Source organism: Tenrec ecaudatus, chromosome 1 (genome assembly GCF_050624435.1).
Source record: "Tenrec ecaudatus isolate mTenEca1 chromosome 1, mTenEca1.hap1, whole genome shotgun sequence".
In the NCBI taxonomy this organism is placed as follows: Eukaryota; Metazoa; Chordata; class Mammalia; order Afrosoricida; family Tenrecidae; genus Tenrec; species Tenrec ecaudatus.
In genome coordinates this window covers 116,005,811-116,026,288 of record NC_134530.1, presented here as the reverse complement: position 1 = coordinate 116,026,288, position 20,478 = coordinate 116,005,811, and the positions used below count along the sequence as shown (strand labels likewise).

General features: G+C 46.8%; 1 protein-coding gene across 1 annotated transcript in view; it reads left to right on the top strand.

Moving 5' to 3' along the window:
* The first annotated feature begins 483 nt into the window (after window positions 1-483).
* Window positions 484-20,478, top strand: part of LPAR3 (lysophosphatidic acid receptor 3) — a 63,885-nt gene continuing 43,890 nt past the window's right edge. The window contains exon 1 of the mRNA XM_075540169.1: window positions 484-1,219. Within this exon, the coding sequence (XP_075396284.1) occupies window positions 484-1,219 (736 nt within the window). The remainder of the gene's footprint in view (window positions 1,220-20,478) is intronic.

The following is a 20,478-nucleotide window of genomic DNA, read 5'->3' as shown; positions in this document are numbered from 1 at the left end:
CTTGATTAATGCACACCACCCACACATAAGCAATGAGCTGGAACCATCAGGGGGGAACACAGCGGCATGCCGCGCTGTCTTGTTCCCCGGGCAGGGAGATGATGCGAGCCTGCACACCTTGGAACTGCTGTTGCCTCCAACCGTTCAGCCAGCCAGCAGCCGTTCAACACATGCCTGTCATGGGGTAGGAAGGGAAGTAGGGCCCTGGGGTTACAGGTGTACAAGATAGACACAGGTTCTCCGCACCAAGCATGTGGCAGCCCCTGGCAAGCAGAAAGTGCCACTGCAAGAGAAACCCTGAGATAGGAAGTGCGGGGCTGGCATTCCGGAGCAAGGGGCAGGTATGCTGAGACCCAGAGGACTCCTAAGAATTGGCCGGAAGAAGGGGCGCAACAGGGGCAATGGGTTTGGTGGCTGCCGTTCCAATAGTGATCGTTGTTTCTTCTTTGAATCTCTTTCTAGGACGTCCAGGTCTTCTCCACAATGAATGGATGTCACTATGATAAGTTGATGGACTATTTTTATAATAAGACCAACACGCACACAGCCGATGAATGGACGGGGACGAACATTATGATTGTTTTGTGTTTTGGAACCTTTTTCTGCTTGTTTATTTTTTTCTCGAATTCTCTGGTCATTGCGGCCGTGATCATAAACAGAAAGTTTCATTTCCCCTTCTACTACCTGTTGGCTAACTTAGCCGCCGCCGATTTCTTTGCCGGCATTGCTTACGTCTTCCTGATGTTCAACACTGGGCCCGTTTCAAAGACGTTGACGGTCAACCGCTGGTTTCTCCGCCAGGGGCTGCTGGATGCCAGCTTAACTGCCTCCCTGACCAATTTGCTGGTGATCGCCGTGGAGAGGCACATGTCAATCATGAGCATGCGGGTCCACAGCAACCTGACCAAGAAGAGGGTGACGCTGCTCATTTTCCTCATCTGGGCCATCGCCATCTTTATGGGGGCGGTCCCCACGCTGGGCTGGAACTGCCTTTGCGACATCTCTACCTGCTCTTCCCTGGCTCCCATTTATAGCCGGAGTTACCTCATTTTCTGGACCGTGTCCAACCTTGTGGCGTTCTTCATCATGGTTGCGGTGTACCTGCGGATCTACATGTACGTCAAGAGGAAAACCAATGTCTTGTCTCCACATACAAGTGGCTCCATCAGCCGCCGGAGGACGCCCATGAAGCTGATGAAAACAGTGATGACCGTCTTAGGTAAGAGGAACCTGGCGAGCCGCGCCTTCCGCTGCTTCAGCTCACAACCGTGAGTGCCGCTGGGTGTGCCAAGCCCTTCCTAAGACTAGGGACGGAACGGGGAACAAGACAGAAACACATCCCCACTGCCTCAAGTTTACGTGTGGAGGCTTCAGAGAGGAAAATGCCCTTATCTATTTATTCCCATTTTCCACGAGCTTTGCGGATCTTTCCCCCTTCGTATTCTAATGCGCAAAGACGAGACAGCAAACAAAAGAAGTTAAATTTATACACTAAGATGCTGATGAGTCTCTTGGAGAATGTGGCACTGGCTGGGGGACTAGGAGTGCTCTGCCTGTCGAGTTTGCACTGTTCCCAGGAGTGGCAGGGCAGCTTGAGGTGTGGAGAGTGTGGTAAGGGGGTGAGCCGTGCAGGTGTCTGGAAAAGGATGTTCCAGGTGGGAGGTTAAGTAAGTGCGGAAGCCCTGTGTGCACGTGTGTTTATGTGCTTGAAGAACAGCAAAGTGGCCAGATGGAGTCGATGGAGCCAGGGGCAAGCAGGGGGAGGTGAGGTCGGGGAGCAGATGGGGCTGGTTCAGGTTCAGGGTCAGGTCAGGTAGGGCCATGTGGTGTCCAATGGGAGCTACCATTATGCCTCCGGGTCCTGAAACTGCTAGTTGGAGTGAGGTCATCGCACACACCATATCATGGCGAGAAGGACTTCAAACTCTGGATTTCTTTTAGTTGCAAATATTTATGTGCTGCCCAAGACCTACCAACGTTATACTGTTTGACAAACATTAGCTTGTTTAATCACCGTGGTAACTCTATGAGGTAAATACTGCTATTATTCTCATTTAACAGATGAAGAAACTGAGTAGAGAGTTTAAGCAGCTTGACCAAGGATCCTGGCTAGTAGTGGGGGAACTAAGACTCTCAAGCTGCCTACTGAGTCTAAATGTTTGATCTCCGTTATTCTGCTGTTTTCATTGGCTTGGACCTTTTCAGGTCTCATCTTTGTCTTGTCGTCATCTCTGCCCACTCATTCTCTGGTTAGCAGCTTTCTTAGAACATAGACAAGAAAGAGGAGGGTTCCCATGGGCCCATCGTCGTGCTTAACTTGCTCGACACCCTATCCACAGCAAGTACCTGCCCACTTAAGACTTTATCGTTACCGTACATTATGTACGGCGTGCAGCGTATGATAGAAAAGAAGTTTGCCATCTGTGTGCGGAGGACAGAGCTCTCTGCGGTCGTCATGTTTTCCAGTGCCATATGTCACTTTCTCCGGGACAGTTACAGAGGGTCTAAGATAAAGGAGCCATGTGTTGGGGAAGGCAAGCAAAAACACCAGGAAAGGCGGTGAGGTTGCCGAACAGGATAAGAGAAGTAGTGGGGTGGTGAAAAGGCAACACTGGGAAGTCGGTCAGCAGCAGGAAGACAGTTTGGTGTTAAAGAACTAGGGAAGTTTCTCTCAGTGGTGAGACAGAAGGACCTAGTGAGAGATGGGAAGTTCAAGGATGAAGGAAATGAAACAAGAGCTAGGTGGTTTATAAACGTCTGGCTCTTCATTTCTTTGGGCAACAAGATTTGAGTTTTAACTCCAACTCTGTCATTTTATACCAGGGTTGGAGGGAACAAATTAGTACACCTTTCTCTTGTTTAAATTTCCTCTTATGTCAGGGCAAAGATAGTCATTAAGGTCACATGATCTTTGCAAGCCTAGGCAGTCCCTGGGCTACTAATGAGATCCATTCCTTTGTGTGTCTTGAAGTTGAATTTGCAGGTAAGTGGTGACAGGTGCGTATGGTTCTTATTTGGGCTTTGGTGGTGCAAGAAAAGGCACACAGGCTTTTCTGTGATTTAACAGCCTCCCATGGAGCAATGGATAGAAAATGTGATGAAGAATTTGTTGCCAGTAGGAGTTGGTTGGAGGCCTGGTGGTGTAGTGGTTACGCATTGGGGTGCTAACTGTAAAGTCAGCAGTTCGAAACCACCTGCTCTATAGGAGACAGACGGGGCTTTCTACTCCCATAATGAGTCACCGTCTCCGAAACTCACAGAAGCAGTTGTACCCTGTCCTATGGGTTTGCTGTGAGTCAGCATTGACTCGATGACGGTGAATGTTTTTGGTTTGTTTTTTGAGGGGTTGGTTCCGTTGTTCCAATGAGAAGCCAAATTTACATAATATTAAAGGGCAAGAGTGAGCACAGGGACAGCAATATAAATAATATGCTAAGTAATATAAGGCAGAAGTAAATTCGGCGGTCCTGCTCTGTCATTAAGGGAGCTCTGGCCCCACAGTGGGATGTGTGTTGGGCAGTTTGAAGCTACCAGCCGCTCTGCAGGAGAAAGGTGAGGTTTTTGGCAGCTGTGAAGATTTACATCCTCAGAAACCCAATGGAGCAGCCCCACTCTCCGGCAGTATTGCTATGGGTTCACATGGACTCAACAGCGCATGTGGCTTGGTGACATCATTGAGTCCCTGGGTGGTGCAAACGGTAAAATGCAAAACTGCTAACAAGAAGGTTGGCAGTTCAAACCCACCCAGAGGCACCGGGGAAGAAAGGCCTGGTGATCTGGTCCCCAAAGGGTCACAGCCTGGAAACCACTCTGGAAGGCATGTTTCTCTGTAGACACGAGGTCACCATGGATTGACATCAAGTCAACAGCGCTGGTTGTTACATTAAAAAAATTATAACAGTAAAAACTAAAAGTGAACAGGAAGCAGAAATGAGAAAGTGTGCGTGTCCTTGTGTTAACCCAGAATTCCATGCACCGACTATGGATCAAAGTGCAGAGCCTCCTTCTGTGCGAGCATCTACCACAGAACCTGCCTGGGAAGAAGCCCTCGGTTTCCCTATCTAATGCATATACGAATTCAATTTCCTAAGTCAAGGTTCTTGATGAGACTGTCTGAGAAAGACTTATAGTACTGAGCTTTGACATCACAGTGACTGGGTCTCTGTGGAGATGCTTAGCTTTCTCATACTCCTACTCCTCATATATCAACTGTCTCATGGTCTGACAGTTCACATTTATGACATTAGTGAAAAATTCTATGCAAATGTCTGGCACTAATGAGGGCTGCTGAGCCAGGCAAGAGTCATGTTGGCCAGGACAGTCAGCGTGGCTGGGCCGGGATCCGCAGTGGTTGGGTAGCTGGGTGATGATGCAGTCACCAGTTTGTGACCTCAGAGGGTCACGCTGTATTTGTACACAATGCCAAGTGTCCAATCATGACCAGGCCTTTTGGAACCCTACCGTGTTTATAAGTGAGGAGTGCGTGCCATTTTAAAAACATTGTTGGCAGGTGCCATCGAGTTGGTTTCGACCCATAGCAACTCTTTAGTACAACAGAACGAGGCACGCCTGGGTCCCGCGCCATCCTCACAATTGTTCCTAAACTTGAGTCCATTATTGCAGCCACGGCGTCAGTCCACCTCTTTGAGGTTCTTCCTCTTTTTCACTGCTCCTCTCGGCTTTACCAAGCACCCTTCTCCAGGAATGGGTCTCTCCTGACAGCAGGTCCAATGTACGTGAGACGGAATCTCACCAGGCAGGTCTCCAAGGAGCATTCTGGCTGTACTTCTTCCAAGACAGATTTTCTTCATATTAAATGATGTAAATATCTACATGATAATATTATTGAAGTAAAAATACCCTTTGATATAAATGAAAGGTTCCTTTAGGATTGAACCTTGAAGTTTATTATAGCTAGATAGGTATACATATACACACACGAGAGATATTTAAGAAGTTCAGGAAAAAATTCCACTATTTTAAAATTCCATTTCCACCAACGATTTGAAGCCCCTTCATATATTTTTAAAACATTTTATTAGGGACTCATACAACTCTTGTCATACTCCGTACATACATCAATTGTATAAAGCACATCTGTGCATTCTTTGCCCTCATCATTTTCAAAGCATTTGCTCTCCACTTCAGCCCTTTGCATCAAGTCCTCTTTTTTCCCCTTCCTCCCTGCTCCCCCTTCCCTCATGAGCCCTTGATAATTTATAATTACTTTTTGCATATGTTTTACATTCATATGTTTACATATACATACACATATAAGTTAAATATATTTTGAACAGCAAGTAAGAGGCAAGTGATTTGTGTGGGCAGGAGGGAAAGGCAGCGCATCCTAAGTAGCATACTTCAAAGTGTCATGGAAGAAGTGGCCAGAGCGTGTGCAGCCCCCTGGGACAGGCGCACATTGTAGTGGGAAGTGCTGGACCGTTCGCCTGAAAGGTTTAGCTGACTCTCTAGATGACTGACTCTGCTGCTCCTTTCCGCTTTGAGAGTCTGCTGGACACAAACGCACACAGCAGGGGATGGAGAGGAGGCTCCCCTTGGGGCGGGTAGCATTGGTGCTGGGGGTGGTAAATTTCAACCTGCCCATTATTGTAACAGCATCTGGGCACCGAGTTCCCATTTCATCAGCCCCAGGGCAGGGTGCTTGCTCACTTCTTGGTTCTGATGTGTGATGTGGCCTTTTACATGAAAGAAGGTGCTTATTGAAAGAAAACCCTGTATTTTGAAATACTATGTGTCAAAAAGCTTAATTGGCTCCAGCAATCAAACACACGAGAAGGCCCCACATGGAAACCCCTCTTTTATTTGGAAACAATCCACCGAGCCAGCAGTATACATAGTATTGTTTTGTTGTTTCTCAAGAAATGTGCTGGACTTTTTAATGTTTCTGCAATGTCTCAAAGTGCTACAGAAAAGAAAGACCGGAGAGATTTGTGATTCATACTTTTGGAATTTTCACGAACCCGTATGTTTCCAACATCAGGTTATGATCCACTACTGAGTCAGGAAATCAGTTAGGGGATAGTAACCAACACTTTAAAAAGTGACATAAAATAAAACAGAAAGTGTCAGCATCACATGTTGTGGGTATCAGTCTTGTTTTATAACCCTCTCCCTCGCTCTGTCTCTGCTTCTCTTTGTTTCTCCTGGATCGTGTTATAAAACTTAGTTCTTACCATGGGTTATGGTCCAGAGCATTTGAAAAGCCATGCTCTTAAGTTTCTTGTTTGACAAATAATGGCTGTACTCTTTCAAGACATCATCATTCATTGCTAAGGAACTTTGAAGAGGTTTGTGGTCATCGACAGAAGGAGTTAGGTGTTTTTCCTCTAAGTTCTTCCTGCCTCTGCTCTTAAACCCTATTCTCAAGGAGGGGAAGAACAGAGTCCAAGTGTTGGTAAGAGAGAAACAATACCTGACGCTTGAATGCTTGGTGATAACCGAGTATTAGGAAGAGGCTTGGTGACGTGTGAGCAATTGGACCTGCCATTCTATAGCACTGTGCCGTTTTCAGTGTTTTGATACATGCCTCCCATTTGCTCTCCTAGAAATCCTGCAAGGTAAGCAGAATGGATCATTTCCCCCCAAACTTTTATTGGCATATAATTCACACATTATACAATTCAATAGTTCAAGCTTACCGAGAAGAGCTTACAATCATGCCCACAATCAGTTTTAGAGCATTGATGATCCTGTTTGCCTGCCATTCTGCTGTGTGCACCCCATACTCAGAAGGCCATCAATTGTTCACAGTTCCCTGTTGCAGATCCCTCAGCCTCTGCGCATGCCAAAATGCCTTTCCTTTTAGGCTGCCTGGCAAACCCATTTATCTTTTAAGACTCAGCTCAACAGTGTACCTCCTCTGAATCTTTCCTTTATCTATCTTGGTAAATCTGGTTACTGCCTTCATCAGGCCACCGCTCTACCTTGTCCATCATCAACGCCCTTCATCATTGCCACGTTCCTATTTGCATACCTCTCATTTGAATCAGGGTGCACTCTTTCAAGTAGGGGACTGAATCATCCCTCTGCATCCTTAGCACGTCTATTTGGCATCCATTCACTGAGATGAGAATAGATGGAATAAATGAGGAAACCGAGGTTTGAGGAAACCTAGTCACTGTTTGAAGTCATCCTAGAGCTGGAACTGAAATGAGCAGCCTGGCGCTCTCACTTTCAGCCTGGCCTTTGGCCACTCACCAGCCAGAGCGCTGCAAGGCTGTCCGGCAGGGGCAAGGTGTCTCATCTTGTCAGTGGGTGTTGCGTTTTATGATCTGGGAAGCTGGGGTCTCGGGAGGTTAAGTGGTAGTGCTATCACAGAGAAAGAAGCCTTTCCTGAGTGCCTGTGCTGAAGTCAGTGCGCAACGTGCTTCTAGGACTTTCTCTCACCTTGTCCTCACAACAGCTCCCTGTAAATCTCTTTTATGGAAGAAGGGCCTGAGGCTCCAGCAACTTGCCCCTCACTGGTAAAACTCAGATAAAGTCACATTTTCATCAGCTGTTTACATGCACATCTGTCTGTTTTACTGTTCCATCTTCATGACAACCTTACAAAGGAGACACTGTGATCTTAGCCAGTTTACAGACGAGGAGGTGAAGGTCCAGAGAGGCTTGGGATCTCAGCCAAGGCTAGTTGCAGACTCAAGATTGGAACCCAAGCAGCTTGTCTTCCGGGCCTCACGTGCCGGAGTCCCAGAACTCTTTTGTAAGCGCTGGGGCCAGAATGACCATGGCTCAGTTGATGAGGATTACAACTTGTCTCTCCTACGACTCCCGCTTAAGTCTAGTATAAAGTCACTGGATCCCTCCACAGTCAGCTTACCCTTGATTGGTTTCTGAAGACTTTCAAGTCACAATCGTTTTGATTATGACCACATCTCCGTGGACACGATAGCTCTGCACGTCTCTAACTTTGTACGCCTTCAAGTAGATGCAGAGCAGGAGCTCTGGAATCAGAAAGAGAACCAGATTCAAATCCGGGCGTTGTTACGGACTTAGCTGAATGCCCGGGAGCAAACTGTCTAACCTTGTGACATAGTTTCTTATCAGCGGGCAGAGTACTCGTACCGAGTGAGGAACAATGTAGGCTTGGCACATACAAGGACGCTTCCAAAAGTTTGTGGGGAAATTCCGTCATCTCTTAATCCGATTTCCCCAAGGCCTTTTTGAAGCCCCCTCCTAGTAAGTAGACAGAGTCTCGGTTTGACCCTGAAGAGCCCTGCTGGGTATGCATACGGAGTGCTTGCTGCCGTGCCCCAGTGATGCCAGCAGACTCTGAGGTGATAGAGAGGAGCCCTGCCACTGGCGCCAGCAAGATGGCAGCTTTGAAATGAGGACAAGTAGCCAGGAGGAAGCCGGCCAGGTGTGCTTCGCAGAGGCCACCCAAAGCTGGCAAGTGGCCCGTCTCCATGCGCCTGCGTTCGCATCACTCTCCCTCTAAACCACCCGCTGCCTGCGCACTGCTGTTAATGATTCCTGTCTGTGACAGATGTTCTCTGCATTAATAATTCATCACATTTTTGCAACATTTATGAATAAAACATTGTAAGCGTGACCCTGACTACCAAGCATTATCTTAATAAGAGCCCCGTAGCCCGGCGCCAGGCTGTTTCTGAGGAGAAGCATATTGGTACCAAATCTGACTCAAGTGACTAATGAGTGCCTCGCCAAGTCCTGTTATCTCCTGCCCTGGCAGTGAGCCATTTACCCTGTGTTTGAAAAGAATCGGGACCAGAACCCAGGCCTTTTGGCTTTGCTTATGGGCTTCAAAAAAGAGGAAAAATTAGACCCGGGACCGCACCACACCACCCTCTCCAGCACAACACACACAGAGACCAGGAGGCGAGGGAAGCTCACTGAAGTCCCTGGGAATTGCAGAATGTTTCTCGTCAGCTTCAGTGACCTTGCAGTGGCCTCTGCAGCGCAGAAGCCAGCTTTCAGTCTCTGCAGCCCTGCGTGCCTTAGGAATCACATCTCTTGTAAGCAGGAGCAACGCTAAAGCTCGGCCTAACGAAATGCGGAGTGAAAGGACCAGAGTGCTGACACGCAGGGGCTCCCCTCTTGCTGTGCGGGGTTGTATCTGTCGGAGAACAGCAGGCTCCTCATCAAGGCCCACCAGCCAGGAACTGATACTTAGTCTTGATCCAGAGTGGTCCTGCCTGTCTTGAGGGAGCCCCTTGTTGGATAGGCACTGTCTGGGTGTTGTATGGTGTTGTGGCGGGGGCTTATAGGAAGGAGGGTTTTGCTTCCAGGCCAACATGTTGACCTGCCTGTTAGCTGCTTCCCATCGCCCTACAAGGCAGTGGCGCACCCCTCCCGTTCTGAGGGGGAATATGGTGACGGAGAGACCCCCACGAGGACCTCTGATGCTAAAGGAGGAAGGCACTTGCTCGTATACGCACTTGGCTTCACCCACATTGTCAAGGTGCTTCTACCTCTTCATCGACATATATTCCACATAGGGTGCAAGTCGATAGTTCAGTCATGTTAAAGAGAGTTGTACAATCATCCCCACGTCAATTTTAGAACATTTACTTCTTTCTTGTACTCTTTCAGGGGCCTTCGCTCCCCACCTCCATGCAGCCTCCCCTTCAGCCCCTCCCCGCCCCCCCGAAACTGCCAATGCAGTCATTCTTTCTACAGGTCTAGCCACGCAGGATTTCCTGTACAGCAAAGCAGAAGACAAAAGACAGCAGCACAAAGCAAACAAACTACTCTGCGGGCCAGCAAGGCGATTCACATCCCTGGTCTATGGTCAGAGGGGATTCGCTGGGGACTCCGGCCCTGTGTAGGCCCTGCAGATGGGTTTAGAGTGCCTACTGTCCTCCATAGCCCCCCACAAACCAAGTGTGTACCATTTCAGCTCTGACACTGTTCCTGCGGGTTTGGATCATGCTGCTCATGCTCCATGGGACACACAGACTGGTGTGCTGCTTCAGTGTGGGCCTGTCGATGCCTCACTCAGATGACTGACTGCTTGTTGGAAGACATGTCTTTAAGACCTCAGTCACTTTTTCCTAACAGCCAGGCACCACCTAGTTTCTTTCCACACTTTGCAGTAGCACCTGTCTCTTCAGTGATCTCTTCACGAGGGCAAGTATCGAGCACGGCCATGTCACAAGAACTGATCGTGCTCAGATTGGGGGTAGGATTAAGTGTGAGCTCCACATCCCTTCCTACAGTTGATATCTGCATCTGGTTCCCTTTAGATCCATCATTATTGTTGTATGTGAGAGTGTTATCAGTCATTCTACCGGAGCACAGGTAGTTCTATGGATAGTGTCATTAATTAGCCAATGGATAGTGTCGTTGATTTAGCCAATGGTGTGGAAATTATAACCCTGTTGAAGTTGTCTCTGCTTCTTTGGGCCTGTTGTATCAGAAAACGTTTTGAGGAGTCTGCCCACCTCTGCCGGATGTGGACGCGTGCCGTCAGCTCAGGTCTGGTGCTCAATTCTCTGTTTTTCTGGTTAGCGGTGCGGGCACTTCCCTTTGCAGTCCGTTCAGAAGGCATCCCTTCTCTACCATGGTCCGTGCTTCCTGTGTGCTCTGGCAGCTTCTTCCATCCCCCCACACCCTCCTTCACTGAATCCATTCTGTTTCTCTCATCCCCTCTCACCCTCCTGCACCCAGAGCTCTGCTTCTGGCTTCCTTGGGCGAGAACTGGCGGCTGCGGCGGCGGCCAGAGCCTGCAGTTGTTGACTGTGTGGGTGTGCGGCGCGGGGCGTCTCACATGGCTCTGTGAGAAAATGGTCCATACGCCTCCTTGATCCAGCCTCTCCTGAAAGAGTCAGCATTCCAGATTACATCGTGCTGCTGCTTGGGGCATGGGTATTTACCAAAGGAGTGTAAGCCGCTACCTGATGCCCCTGCATTGCCCCATTGGGCTAATTTAACACCTGGAATTGTGTGGTCTGTGCCAACCCGTGCTAGACTCTTTATCAAGCCATGTTATCATCGCTCATTCTTTAAAGCCAGCCAGCCGATGACTGCAGCATCCAGTGTGTAGCAAAGGCAAACATGTCGCCGGGCGGGACTTGTGAGTAAAGGGTGTTTGCTGAGGTCCTGGCCCTGCTGCAGGGGAAAGGATTACCAGGAGCTGGGATTAAGGGCAGGTGAACCCGGAAATGTGGCCTCGGGGACACTGCAGGCGAGCAGCCTTTCTCCCTGATCTCACTGTTGTCCCTCTAACCCAGCCACCTGCCCGCACTGGCCACCAGATGACTGCGACAGCTCTGCAGAGCGTGGGCGGGTTGGATCTCATTACCTTGAGGGATCAGTGCCCAGTTGCAAGCTTTGTCAGCGTTCGTCTTGTAAACTATTGGGTGGGCTGTGTCAGGGGCGCGGTCCCAGCTTCACCTAGTACGTCCTTCTTGTTGCCTTGGTGAAATCTACCTGTCTGTGGATCCGTGATAGCGGCCCACTGTAGACACTGTTTGTTTCTCTCACACCACACAGTGCACCCTTCAACACTGCCCCCCTTTTTTCCCTTTGTGTTTTTGAATATGAAGACATTTCTTTCTTCTTGTAGATATAGGTTTGCATCATGAACATTTCCTGAGCCTTTACTAAGAATTAGGCCACATAACGAATAGAGGAGTGGCCTCTGTCCTTCATGGGGTCTGTGCTTGCTCTCATGCTTTCAGGGAAGAGCGTCTTCAAGTCACATGGAAGCAGGTCTGACCTGTGTGACTTTGGGTGTATTACTTACAAGGGACCCCATTTGTAACTTGAATCTGAAGAAATGGGATGCTGATTTTAAAAATGGAACTAAAGGAACAAAAAAATATATAAACAAGACCCAAGTGAGGGATTCAAGGCAAAAAAAAAAAAAGTGGATTTCGATGGTCCAAGGGGTCCTCATCCAAGGGGAAGATCAAAGCCAGGGTTGAATGTACAGCTGGAGCGCAGAGAGTAGAACACAGCAGACAGGAGGAAAGGCGGGGATGAGACAGGCGCTCACATAGCTAGAGAGACCAGGCCAGGGCCATGGATGGGAGGAGGTGTCGACTGAGCCTGTCTCTGGAATGAAGGATTTGCAATATGATGACAATCTGGCTTAAGAGGCATATGGGAGAATGGAAGGCTTTGAGTCTGAAAGTAGTGTGGACCATGCGAGTTTGTGAGAACATGGGATGAAAAGGAATAGTGTGTTTCCCACGAACTTTTGGAAGACCAGAAGGCAAGTTCTATGTGTGCACAATACAGCGTGGACCCTGTGGTTAACTGGTCGTGCCCCATCTCACCACGTCTAAATTAGATCAATCTCAAATACAGATGATTCCAGCCAAATTAAATAGGTCTGTGGCCAACCTGCCGCCCACAGCTAAGATGCTCCGCTTGGCAATGAGGGACCTTTGTAGGATGCCGAGGGCACCGGTGAATTGGGAAGAAGGTGGCAGCTACTACGTGCAAAGCAGTTTTAGAAAGACACTGTCTGCCATGTGGGACGTGGGCCAGAGAGGGAGAGTCCACTTGGAAGACAGCTGTGGGGATCCCAGAGCTTCACAGGAGAGAGGTGGCTCCCGTGTCTGGGAGCAGAGTTGGCCATCGGGGGGCTCATCAGTCAGCAGCAGCCCAGGAGCAGATGGAAAACAGCCCGTGGAGTATGGGCTTCTGGAAATCCGGCTTGAGGCAGAGGTCCCCAAACACATAGGGTTAGCGTCAGAGAATCCTGTAAGGTTCTGTCATGACAACTAAGTTTCATGGAGTTGGAATGACAAGAACAAGGTTGCACCCAACACAACTTTCATCAGTTTCCTATGGTCCTTTAAGTCCTGGTTTTTGTCACCTCCCAGCTGAGCCCATCTTCTTTGCCGCCTTCTAACTGAGAGGATAGAAGAAGTATCTGGAATGTGCTTACCACATCCATTGGCCTTCTACTACTAACGCCTATCATTTTCTGATATATATTTTGCTTACCTTTCTGTATATTTGAGCATCAAAATATTGGTCCTTGACCTTACCCCCCTTTATTATCCCACGTTTCAATAACCTGAAGCCATGGCAAGTTAGCTTCTGTCCCTTCCTATATCCTAAGACTGATCATGATTAAACCACCAGAGCCCTCAATGGTGCCATGTCCAGTGATCTGACCTGGTACCCATGCAATGTGCGTGCCTGCTTTCCTGCACCCTGATGGTTTCCTTCCACCTCCTGTTCCTTCTTCCCTTGCCTGGTTAGTCTATCTGTAGATGCCCCCGTGGCGTTCAGAATCCTTTCTCCCTCAGGAGAGCATCTCCCCTCATGGCTGATCCAGTGCCTCCGTATGAGTCCCTCCCACCTCCTGCCTCTCTCAGGCCATCCAGGGGCCTGCTAGACCTACCCACCTGGATGTCTTGCGGGCCCACCTTCACCTTACCTTATATATTCCTTGTGCCGGATGGGAATCTCTGCCATAAAAGTGCCTTCTGCCCTGGTGGGCACCTTGGTGTTGTCATCTCTCTCATCACCTGCTTACCCAGGTATGGCTCTGTTCTACTGCCCCCACCTTCGACCGTGCCTTGGCATCTGCTACTTACCTTTGTTTCTGTTGGGATCCTTGGCTCAGGAGCTTCCTCTATGTCACTGGCTGATACATATTCCTGAAAAGGACTGGTGTCCAAATCAGTGACTCTATGTACAAGAGAACAAAACACCACCTAGCCCTGCACCATCATCACAAGACTTCATGTGTGGGAGCCTATTGTTGCAGCTGCTCTGTCGATCCATTTCATCTCTCTCTCTCTCTCTCTCTCTCTTTTGTTTTTGCTTACCCTCTACCAATCATGATGCCCTTCTCCAGGGGCTGGTCCCTCCTCATAACATGTTCAAAGTCCATGAGACAGAGTCTCACCGTCCTCCCTTCTAAGACACCTTTGGCTCTACTTCTTCTAAGACACATTTGCTCATTCCTCTCGTCATTATGGTATGCAGGGATACCTCTTTTGATTGCATTTTACTTTATTATACTTCTCATATAGTCTTTTTTTTTAAATGAAGGTTTGTGGGAACTCTGAATTAAGTAATTCAATCGGAACCATTTCTTCTTGTTCTTTTCTGTGTTAGTCTGGGTAAGCTAGAGCACAAATTCATAAACACTCATATGTGTACAAGAAAGAGCTTTATGTAAAGGGGTAATTGTATATTAAGGAAACATCCCAGCCCACTCAGATCAAGTGCATAAATCCAATATTAGCCCATTTGTCCGATACCAGTCTATAAATTGCTCTTCAGACTCACAAACACAAGCAATGACACCAAATGCAAGACAATCACAGGTTAGTGGGTGGAAAGTCTAGTGGATCCAGTGGTAGTGGAAGCATGCCAGTGCTGGCAGGGGTTTCCACATGGCTCCTCCAGCTCCAAGGCTCTGGTTCCATCAGTGTAGCTCCGTGTGGCTTGTCAACAGGAATGTGTCGCCGAGAGCAAGTGAGCGTGTGGCTTCCAGTGAACTATTTATCTCTTACACGCCTCCAAATGAGGTCATCAAGCTACAACCTGATTGAGAAGCTAGACTCCACCCCTTCACTCTTAATAGTATCCAGTTGACACCAGCTTATGTAACTGCCACATATTGGAATGACTGCCTCTTGATCTATGTACAGTTTCCACATGAACACAGAGAAGTATTCTGGAATACCCATTCTTTGTAATTATATCCACCCAGTCAGCTGCCTTTGCGTCGTCAGTCAACCAGAGGCAAACATCTTCACTGTCAGCCAAGACTCTCTGACATCAGTAATGTCCACCATAGTTACACCCTCTTCTGAACCCAGCTTGACTATCTGGCAATTTCCTGCTGACATATCTCTGTGATTCTTTGAAATTTTTGAAGCATCTTCAGCAAAATTTACTTGCATGTGGTCTTACTGAGATTGTTTCATAATTTCCACATTCTGTTGGATCACCGTTTAATCATTTACTTGGAAAAACACTTCATTCTGTCCTCTCTTGTTGAAGTCATGAGGTGGTACAAACAGTTAATGCCCTCAGCCTGCTAACGGAGAGATGAGAGATTCAAGACCACACGGGCAACTGAGAGGAACCCTGGTAATTGTCTTAAGAAAAAGAATCCCCTTTGAAAACTATGTAGAGCACAGAGTTACTCTGACACCCATGGGGTCTCCATGAGTCAGAGTCAACTCTATGGCAAGTGGTCTGAGTTTTTCATCCATGGTTGGCTTCTCTTACATAATAGATAAATCCCTAATTCCTTAGCAATGATTATAAATCCCCTTTCACAAGTGTTTCCCATCTTTGTGTCCCAGCCTCTCAACCTCCCGCACAGCCCAGCATCTGCCATGCCAGGCTTCTGTCTTTCTGAAGATGTGCAATGCAAATCTGATGCCCTCCAGTTTGAGGTGGAGGGGGGTGGGGCACATTTTTTTGCATGGCAAACTCCTATCTATCTTTCAAGATCCAATCCATGACTCTTCCTCTTCTGCAGTGTTGTGTGTGATTCCCTAAGCAGACTTTAATTGTCTAGGGATTTTATAAGCACACTATACAAATAGAAATATTTAACCTGTCTTGTTATAATATACTTGTCAAATTTCTGTATTTCTTACTAGACTGTAAGCTTGTCAGGAACTGACTGTGTCTATTTACCTGCATTTTCATATGTCCAGCACATAAAGGAACTCAACAAATTCTTATATAATGGACTAGTGAACAGAGCCACTTGGCAGGTCTTTGGAAAGGAACTGAGGCTTAATGAAGGACTTGGTCACAAGGACAAAACATTATAAGAGGAGCAAATACAAGGGAATTGACATTGATGAACTGCCTTCAAGGTGTTCAGCATTTTATGTATAATGGTCTTATTTAATTTAAATAACCCTATGAAGGAGTTAGTTTATTGTTCCAAACTGACTGATAAACACATGTGGGGTTAATTGAAGAGCAGAGAGATAAATGGCTCAGTGAGCCTCACCTTTCTAGTTCCCGGGTCTCTTGCTTTCTGATGGTCGGACCAGAGTGCAGCTGTTTCAGCGAGTTCCCTGCTTCAGCTGGCAAGGCTCCCTTCCATGGACCTACTCCATGCAGCCCTGGGTGCGGGAGCAGCCGTGTAGAGACCCTGCCAGTGCTGAGATCCTTACACGTTCACCGATTCGGCTTTCCTCCTGCAGTCGGTGTCACAGTGTGTGTTTTGTGAGATGGAAGAGGCCTTTGTGGATTGGTGTCAGACATAAGGGCTAGTGTTGGACTTGTGGGATTGAGTTAGGATGTTCTCTTGATGTGCACTTACCCTTTATATAAAACTCTCTCTTACGTATGAGTTTCTGTGGATTTGTTTCTCTAATGTACCCAGACTAACACACCCTATGAGTGGGGAACCAAAACAACACATTTTACTTGAGTTCTGCTTTGTGCCAGACACTTTATACTTGTTCTGGTTAATTCACAGCTGCAAAGAAGGCATTTCTGCCACTGACTTAAATAAGAGGAAATGGAAGTGTTGAGATTAATAATCTGCCCCAGGTTATATATCAGGGTGTGGTAAAGCCGCCATGAACACCTGCTCAGAACAGCACTTTTCACAGCGTGAAATGGAGCTTCCAGTGCTCGGGGATGCCACAAAGAATGTTTCAAGATCTATACTGAAGTACAACACCGTCTGAGATAGGATAACTCCCATTGAACAACCCTTGGTCAAATGTAGGCACCTACTACTCAAGCTAGTGATGAAGAAGTTGAAGAATTCTACCAGTGTTTTCCATCTGAAATTGATCAAATGTGCAATGAAGATGCATGGGTAATTGTTGGTGATTAGAATGCAAATGTTGGAAACAAAGATGAAAGAACAGTGGTTGGAAAACATGACCTTTGTGATAGAAATGACGCTGGAGGTCTCACAACAGACTATTGCATGGCCAGTGACTCTATCATAACATATATTCTCAACAACACTAAAGGTAATTATGCATATGGACTTGTCTATATGAAATATACAGAAATCAAATGGACTACATCTGTGGGAAGAGATTATGGGGAAAAGATCAATAATAGCAGCTAAAACCAGGCTCGGGGCTGACTGTGCTCATGAATTACTCATAAGTTCAAGTTGAAGATCAAGATAATGAAAACAAGTCAACAAGAGTCAAAATATGACCTGAGTTTTGGCAACATCTCAAGAACAGATTTAACACATTGAACACTAATGACACGAGACCTGATAAGCTTTGACATCGAGAACATCAAGAACATCATACAGGAAGAAAGCAAAAGGTCATTGAAAAGAGAGGAAAGAAAGAAAAGATCAAAGTGGGTGTCAGAAAAGACTCTGAAACCTGCTTTCAATCATGGAGCTAAAACACAGTTACAATTTTGCTGAAGATCATCCAACCACAAAAGCAGCAGTCCATCGACTGGGAGCTTCCAGAAGTTCAGGCAGGATTCAGAAGAGGAAATGGAACAAGGGACGCGATTGTTGATGTCAGATGGATCTTAGCCCAAAGCTGAAGGTACCAGAAAGATGTTTACTTGAGTTTTATTAACTGTACAGAGACATTTGACTGTGTGGACTATAACAAACTATGAATAGCCTTGAAAATTTTGGAAATTCCAGAGCATGAGGAACCTGTAATTGAACCAAGAGGCAGTGTGCGAACAGAACAAAAGAATACTCCATGGTTTCACATCAAGAAAGGTGTGCATCAGAGGTGTATCCTCTCACCATACTTAGTCAGGCTGTATGCTGAGCAAATCATCAGAAAAGCTGGATTATAGTAAGAAGTAAGCGGCATCAAGATTGGAAGAAGGTTTTATTAACAACCTGAGAGACGAAGATGACACAACCTGACTACTGAGAGTGAGGGGGACTTGAAGTATTTGCTGATGAAGACCAAGGATTGCAGCCTTCAGTGGGGATTACAACTCAATGTAAAGAAAATCCACAAAACTAAATCAATAGGTAACTTTGTGATACACAGAGGAAAGGGGGAAGTTGTGAAGAATTTCATCTTGCTGGGATCCACAATCAGTGCTCATGGAAGCAGCGGTCAGGAGCTTCAATGACCCGTTGCATGAGGCAAATGTGCTGCCCAGGCTCTCTCTCTCTTTAATTTAATAAATCTTTTTATTGGGGCTCATACAACTCTTATCACAATCCATACATACATCAATTGAGCAAAGCACCCTTATACATTCGTTGCCCTCGTCATTCTCAAAATTCGCCTTCCACTGGGCTTCCTGGAATCAGCTCATTTTCCTTTTTTTCCCTCCCCCTTCCTCCCCGCTCCCCCCTTCCCCCACACCCTTAATAGTTTATAAATAATTATTTTATCTTATCTTATACTGCCCGGTGTCTCCCCTCACCCACCTTCCCATTGCCCATCTCCCAGAGAGGAGGTTACACATAGATCCCCAAGATCGGTTCTCCCTTTCTACACCCCCTTCCCTCCCTGTGTCACCACTCCCACCGATGGTCCTGAGGGGTTCATCCGTCCTAGATTCCCTGTGTTTCCAGATCCCTACTGCACCTCTGTGCATCCTCTGGTCTAACCAGGTCCGCAAGGTAGAATTGGGATCATGGTAGTCGGGAGGGAAGGAAGCGTTCAAAAACTAGAGGAAGGTTTTGCGTTTCATTGTTGCTACACTGAACCCTGAGTGACTCATCTCTCCCCACTACCCCTCTGCAAGGGATGTCCTGCTGTCTACAGATGGGCATTGGGTCCCCTTACAGTGTTGAAAAGTAAGGATTCTTCTTTTCAGACCAAGGTTTGCCTGACCCAAGCCAATGTCATTTCAATCATCTATGCATGAAAAAATTGGACATCGAATAAGGAAGATCAAAGAAGAATTGATACATTTGAATTATGGTGCTGGAGAAGAGTATTAAAATGACCACTGGATGCCAAAAGAACAAACAAATCTGTCTTGGAAGAAGAAGTACAGCTAGAATACTCCTTAGAAACAAGGATGGCTTAATCGGTGCTACACTGCACCTAGACTGACTCATCTCCTCCCCACGACCCTTCCATAAGGGGATGTCCAATTGCCTACCAATAGGCTTTGGGCCTCTACTCTGTACTCCCCCTCATTCACAATGATATGATTTTTTGTTTTGGATCTTTGATGCCTGATATTTGATCCTCTCAACATCTCATCACACAGGCTGGTGTGCTTCTTCCATGTGGGTTTGTTGCTTCTCAGCTAGATGGCCACTTGTTTATCTTCAAGCTTTTAAGGCTCTAGATGCTATATCTATTGATAGCTGGGCACCATCAGCTTTCTTTGCCACATTTGCTTATATACCCTTTTTGTCTTCAGCGATCATGTCGAGAAGGTGAGCATTATGGAATGCCAGGTTAATAGAACAAAGTGTTCTTCATTGAGGGAGTACTTGAGTGGAGGCCCAACGTCCATCTGCTACCATAATACTGAACCTATAAATATATGCACATAGATCTATTTTCCCATCATCATATATAAATATATTTACATATGCATGTCCCTGTATTTAGACCTCTATAAATTCCCTTTGCCTCCTAGTTCTTTCCTCTATTTCCTTTTACTTTCCTCTTGCCCTACTATCATGTTCAGCCTTCATTTGGGTTTCAGTAATTGCTCTCAGTTACATTGCCCTTGATCAAATGCTACCAGGTCTCTTATACCCTCCTTGTCATCAATTTTAGATCACTTGCAGTATAGCACTGATGAAACATACAACTTTCCTCTAGTTCTTTAATACTTCATCCCTGTCCTCCTCCCACTACCATGACCCCAATTCTACCTTAAAAATCTGGCTAAACCAGAGCATGTACATGGGTATAGATAAGAGCTGGAAACACAGGGAATCCAGGACAGATAACCCCCTCAGGACCAATAATGAGAGTTGCCATACCAGGAGGGTAAGGGAAAGGTGGGGAGAAAGGGGGAACCGATCACAATGATCTACTTATACTGCCCTCCCAGGAGGATGGACAACAGAAAAGTAAGTGAAGGGAGACAGCGGTCAGTGTAAGACATGAACAAATAATGATAATTTAGAAATGATCAAGGGTTCATTAGGGAGGGAAGGAAGGGGAGGGAGGGGGGAATATAAGCTGATACCAAGGGTTCAAGTAGAAAGAAAATGATGAGGGCAACAAATGTACAAATGTGCTTGGCACAATGGATTGTGATAAGAGTTGTATGAGCTCCCAATAAAATGATTTTTTTTAAAAAATCAGAAAGAAAAAAGGATGGCAAGACTTTGTCTCATGTGCTTTGGACGTGTTATCAGAAGAGACCTGACCCTGGAAACAGACATCCTGCTTGATGAAGTAAAAGGGCAGAGAGCAAGAGGAAGACCCTCGCCAAGATGGGTTGGCATGGTGGCTGCAACAGTGGGCTCAAACATGAGATCAGTTATGAGCTGGCTCACACACGGGTGCTCTCTGAGTTGGAACCACTTTGACAGCACCTAGCAAAAACAAGTCACCTGATTCCCTTATGCTCAATCACCCCCGTTTGGAGAGACTTTCTTAGGAAGTTTCC